Source organism: Somniosus microcephalus, chromosome 5 (assembly GCF_052327205.1).
Source record: "Somniosus microcephalus isolate GS21.2 chromosome 5, FLI_Smic_1.0, whole genome shotgun sequence".
In the NCBI taxonomy this organism is placed as follows: domain Eukaryota; kingdom Metazoa; phylum Chordata; class Chondrichthyes; order Squaliformes; family Somniosidae; genus Somniosus; species Somniosus microcephalus.
The window spans coordinates 7634548-7640547 of record NC_140991.1 but is presented as its reverse complement, the minus strand read 5'-3'; the positions used below and the strand labels follow the sequence as shown (position 1 = coordinate 7640547).

The 6000-nt window shown below is 55.2% G+C and overlaps 1 protein-coding gene across 1 annotated transcript in view; it reads right to left on the bottom strand.

The window, feature by feature from the left end:
- Positions 1-721: 721 nt before the first annotated feature.
- LOC147116848 (fucolectin-1-like) overlaps positions 722-6000 on the bottom strand; it is a 54009-nt gene continuing 48730 nt past the window's right edge. The window contains exon 3 of the mRNA XM_085987250.1: positions 722-1829. Coding sequence (XP_085843376.1) covers positions 1776-1829 — 54 coding nt within the window. The 3' untranslated portion in view covers positions 722-1775. The remainder of the gene's footprint in view (positions 1830-6000) is intronic.

The window sequence follows — 6000 nt, the reverse complement described above, 5'->3', positions numbered from 1 at the left end:
ACATCTCGGCACTTACAGTCCTTGCCAAGCTTTTTCAGGATGCTTAGGAACTCCTCCACCGATTCCCCAGGTCGCTGTGCGCGAGTAGCGAGTAGATGCCTAGCATACACCTCATTCGTAGGCTGCTGGTAATGCGCCTTTAAGGTGTTGCAGGCGGCCAGGTACGTATCGGCGTCTTGGATGAGGGGGTAAACCCGGTGGCTTACCCAATTCCGTAGCATTCCGAGTCTCATCTTCGCAGTGTCCGTAGCGTCTTTGACGGCTGCGGAATTGTCCAGGAAGAATTCCATACAGTCAAACCAGTGTCCGAAGCGTGCTGATGCGTCCGGAGCATGTTGATCCAAATCCAAACGTTCGGGTTTCAGGAGTTGATCCATAGTGTTGAAAATTGAGTTAATAAAATTGATGTGCCTCAATTATTCCGAGACTCGAAGTTAGCAGAACAAAAGTAAGGCTTTTATTAACTCAGAACATAACACGTAAAATAGAGAGATGTCTTCCTTCAGGAGGCTGAACCCGACTGAAGTTAGATTACATAGGAGCCAGGTATGGGCGGAGCCCTGCACACAACCAGTTCCAGCACATTCCAATACATAATACATGAGGACTGGGGGAAGGGAAAAGACACAGAAAGCAGGCAGTTACAAGACACAGAAAACAGGCAGTGATGAATGGAATGTATTTCATCACAGGGGTTGTGGGGCTGGAGGAGGGTGCAGTGATCTCGGGGGGGTTGTGGGGCTGGAGGAGAGTGCAGTGATCTCGGGGGGGGTTGTGGGGCTGGAGGAGGGTGCGGTGATCTCGGGGGTTGTGGGGCTGGAGGCTTGTTGGAATGTGCAGCGACGGAGACATTTCTAAAATGTAACCCAGACAGCAAAATGTGATTTGAAAGCCACGGCCGATATATTCCCAATTGCCGGTTTCTGACAGTCTAACTTTGCCTTTGTGCTGTGGGGTCTTTGGTTATTAAAGTCTTTGATTCACTTCAAAGATCGTAGGGTCGAGCTTCTCTCTGGGAAAAGGGGAGGAGTCACAAATCGCTGAGGGGTTCAGAAGGGGGGATGGGGGGGAGGGGGTAGGCAGGGGGGTCGGGGTGGAGGGGTTGGAGGGGGAGGAGGGGGGAGGGGGTGGAGGGTGTGTGGGCCAGGAACCAGCGGAGAGCATGAGCTGGGGCGAAGTGACTCCTCCGCCATTTTGAGGCCCCGAGACTCATTTCAACGGGAGCGGCGAGCTGCTGACGCCAAGCGGGCCCGCCCAGGGTTTGGGCCGCGGGAGTGTCGGTCAGCAGGAGACGGAAGGCCGGGGGGAGGCCGAGGGGGTGTGTCGATACTTCGTTGTATCACCTGTATCCCTCAGCAGAGGAGTCAATAACCAGGGGGCAGAGATTTAAAGTAATTGGTCAGAGGATCAGAGGGGAGTTGAGGAGAAATGTTTTCAGCCAGCGGGTGGTGGGGGTCTGGAACTCACTGCCTGAAAGGGTGGGAGAGGCAGAAACCCTCATCACATTTAAAAAGTACTTGGATATGCACTTGAAGTGCGGTAACCTGCCGGGCTACGGACCAAGAGATGGAAAGTGGGATTAGGCTGGATTGGTCTTTGTCGGCCAGCACGGACACGCTGGGCCGAATGGCCTCCTTCTACACTGTAAATTTATATGATTCTTGATCTCCCTGGCTTTCAGCACGATGGGACCCCTGACCGCGTATTCCACCTTCTTGATCTGCTGGTTCATGGAGTCGAGAGTTAACACCTTCTGCCGGGCAGGTGCCGCGCCGTTAATCCCGTCCGTGGACATGGTCTCCACACTCGAGCTCCAGGCGGACAGATCCCTGCAGGAAAGGAGGAGAGAATGAGGAGCCCGGGTATTGACCCTGACCCTCCCCGGACCCAACGCGATCTGATGTAGGATGGAGGGGATTTACCAAGGGTTTAAACAAATTTAAATCAAACAGTTACAGCAAAGATGCCCCTCCGACAGTGCAGCACTCCCTCAGTACTGACCCTCTGACAGTGCAGCGCTCTCTCAGTACTGTCCCTCCGACAGTGCAGCACTCCCTCAGTACTGCCCCTCCGACAGTGCAGCACTCCCTCAGTACTGCCCCTCTGACAGTGCAGCACTCCCTCAGTACTGACCCTCTGACAGTGCAGCACTCCCTCAGTACTGCCCCTCCGACAGGGCAGCGCTCCCTCAGTACTGCCCCTCCGACAGTGCAGCGCTCCCTCAGTACTGCCCCTCCGACAGTGCAGCGCTCCCTCAGTACTGACCCTCCGACAGTGCAGCGCTCCCTCAGTACTGACCCTCCGACAGTGCAGCACTCCCTCAGTACTGACCCTCCGACAGTGCAGCACTCCCTCAGTACTGACCCTCCGACAGTGCAGCGCTCCCTCAGTACTGCCCCTCCGACAGTGCAGCACTCCCTCAGTACTGACCCTCCGACAGTGCAGCATTCCCTCAGTACTGCCCCTCTGACAGTGCAGCACTCCCTCAGTACTGCCCCTCCGACAGTGCGGTGCTTCCTCAGTACTGCCCCTCCGACAGTGCAGCACTTCCTCAGTACTGCCCCTCCGACAGTGTGGTGCTCCCTCAGTACTGCCCCTCTGACAGTGCAGCACTCCCTCAGTACTGCCCCTCCGAGAGTGCGGTGCTCCCTCAGTACTGACCCTCCGACAGTGCAGCACTCCCTCAGTACTGACCCTCCGACAGTGCAGCACTCCCTCAGTACTGCTCGTGCGACAGTGCAGCGCTCCCTCAGTACTGCCCCTCCGACAGTGCAGCGCTCCCTCAGTACTGCCCCTCTGACAGTGCAGCGCTCCCTCAGTACTACCCCTCCGACAGTGCAGCTCTCCCTCAGTACTGCCCCTCCGACAGTGCACCTCTCCCTCAGTACTGCCCCTCCGACAGTGCAGCGCTCCCTCAGTACTGCCCCTCCGACAGTGCAGCGCTCCCTCAGTACTGCCCCTCCGACAGTGCAGCTCTCCCTCAGTACTGCCCCTCCGACAGTGCAGCGCTCCCTCAGTACTGCCCCTCCGACAGTGCAGCGCTCCCTCAGTACTGCCCCTCCGACAGTGCAGCACTCCCTCAGTACTGCCCCTCCGACAGTGCAGCGCTCCCTCAGCACTGCCCCTCTGACAGTGCCGCACTCCCTCAGTACTGACCCTCCGACAGTGCAGCGCTCCCTCAGTACTGCCCCTCTGACAGTGCAGCACTCCCTCAGTACTGCCCCTCCGACAGTGCAGCACTCCCTCAGTACTGCCCCTCTGACAGTGCAGCACTCCCTCAGTACTGCCCCTCCGACAGTGCAGCACTCCCTCAGTACTGACCCTCTGACAGTGCAGCACTCCCTCAGTGCTGACCCTCCGACAGTGCAGCACTCCCTCAGTACTGCCCCTCTGACAGTGCAGCACTCCCTCAGTACTGCCCCTCCGACAGTGCAGCACTCCCTCAGTACTGACCCTCTGACAGTGCAGCACTCCCTCAGTGCTGACCCTCCGACAGTGCAGCACTCCCTCAGTACTGACCCTCCGACAGTGCAGCACTCCCTCAGTACTGCCCCTCTGACAGTGCAGCACTCCTTCAGTACTGACCCTCTGACAGTGCAGCACTCCCTCAGTACTGACCCTCCGACAGTGCAGCACTCCCTCAGTACTGACCCTCCGACAGTGCAGCACTCCCTCAGTACTGACCCTCCAACAGTGCAGCACTCCCTCAGTACTGACCCTCCGACAGTGCAGCACTTCCTCAGTACTGACCCTCCGACAGTGCAGCACTCCCTCAGTACTGACCCTCCGACAATGCAGCGCTCCCTCAGTCCTGCCCCTCCGACAGTGCAGCGTTCCCTCAGTACTGCCCCTCCGACAGTGCAGCGCTCCCTCAGTACTGACCCTCCGACAGTGCAGCGCTCCCTCAGTACTGACCCTCCGACAGTGCAGCACTCCCTCAGTACTGACCCTCCGACAGTGCAGCACTCCCTCAGTACTGACCCTCCGACAGTGCAGCACTCCCTCAGTACTGACCCTCCGACAGTGCAGCGCTCCCTCAGTACTGCCCCTCCGACAGTGCAGCACTCCCTCAGTACTGCCCCTCCGACAGTGCGGTGCTCCCTCAGTACTGCCCCTCCGACAGTGCAGCACTCCCTCAGTACTGCCCCTCTGACAGTGCGGTGCTCCCTCAGTACTGCCCCTCCGACAGTGCGGTGCTCCCTCAGTACTGCCCCTCTGACAGTGCAGCACTCCCTCAGTACTGCCCCTCCGAGAGTGCAGTGCTCCCTCAGTACTGAACCTCCGACAGTGCAGCACTCCCTCAGTACTGACCCTCCGACAGTGCAGCACTCCCTCAGTACTGCTCGTGCGACAGTGCGGCGCTCCCTCAGTACTGCCCCTCCGACAGTGCAGCGCTCCCTCAGTACTGCCCCTCTGACAGTGCAGCGCTCCTTCAGTACTACCCCTCCGACAGTGCAGCTCTCCCTCAGTACTGCCCCTCCGACAGTGCAGCGCTCCCTCAGTACTGCCCCTCCGACAGTGCAGCGCTCCCTCAGTACTGCCCCTCCGACAGTGCAGCTCTCCCTCAGTACTGCCCCTCCGACAGTGCAGCGCTCCCTCAGTACTGCCCCTCTGACAGTGCAGCGCTCCCTCAGTACTGCCCCTCCGACAATGCAATGCTCCCTCAGTACTGCCCCTCTGACAGTGCAGCACTCCCTCAGTATGAGGAGAGCCCTCTCTGTTTCCCTCTCTCTGTCTCGCTCTCTCTCTCTATCTCCCCCTCTCTCTTTCTGCCTCTCTGTCTGTTTCTCAATGTCTCTCTCTCGCTGTCTCTCTGTCTCTCTGTCTCTCTCTCTCTCTCGCTGTCTCTCTCTCTATCTCAATTTCAATTCAAATGTTTTTATTGGCATGAAAGTTTACAGGGAACCATATTGCCAAAGCTTACATAACAAAAAGTACAGTTTTCCAACATTCTGTAGGTGTCAAACAATTTTGACCTTCGTTGGGTACATACAATATTAGTTTAAACAATATTAATTTAAACAGTCGTTGAACATCGTTGGGTACATTCAGTATTAATTTTAAACAGTCCTCAGGTTGTGACATGTTGTTACATATTTGGCACCAAGGTATGGTCTGTCTCCTTCTCTCAGGACTAATCTTAATTTTGACAGGTCATCCAATTCTTTGAAATCAGGGGTTGTTTGGCTGAGCTTGTCAAATAATATGTTTCTTGTTGTGTTGAATTTTTCGCATTTTAGGAGGAAATGCATCTCTGTCTCAACCTCGCCGGCCAGACATTGATCACATATTCTATTCTCTCTCGGCTGCCAGGATTTCTTGTATCTTCCTTTTTCAATTGCCAGTTGGTGGTCGCTTAGTCTGTACCTGGTGAGGGTCTGTCTCTGTTTTCTGTCTCTGATGGTCGAGAGATAGTCTGCCAGTTTATATTCTCTTTTTAGGGCCCGGTAACATTCTAATCTGCTTTGGCTTTTGGTTATTTTGTTCCAATGTTCCAGGTAGGTTTTTTTGCATTGTTTAATGATTTGGTTCACTCGGATTGGTGTTTGGACGGCAGTGTTGGTCTGGGACTGGTCAGGGTCCAGCTGAGTAGGAGTACTTAGTTTCAGTAGCAGCTGACTCAGGGGACTCTTTTCTGGGTTTAGCTCTTGGGTCTGGAAGGCTTTAAAATGAAGGGTGTCTGGGGAGCTAGATTTGAGGTGATTTAGGAAGTTTAGTGCTCGTTTTTGGATGCTTATTATCAGTGGGTATCTGCCTAGTTCGGCTCTGCATGCATTTGTTGGTGTTTTCCTTTGGGTGCGAAGGATGCTTCGGCAAAATTCTGCATGTAGGGCTTCTATTGTGTGTTTTTCCCATTTAGTGTAGCTATGGTGATTGAGCGGGCCCCATACTTCACTACCGTACAGCGCAATAGGCAGGATTATGCTGTCAAATATTTTGAGCCAGATTTTGATTGGGATTTGGATGTTGTAGAATTTTCTTTTTATTGCATATAGGGCT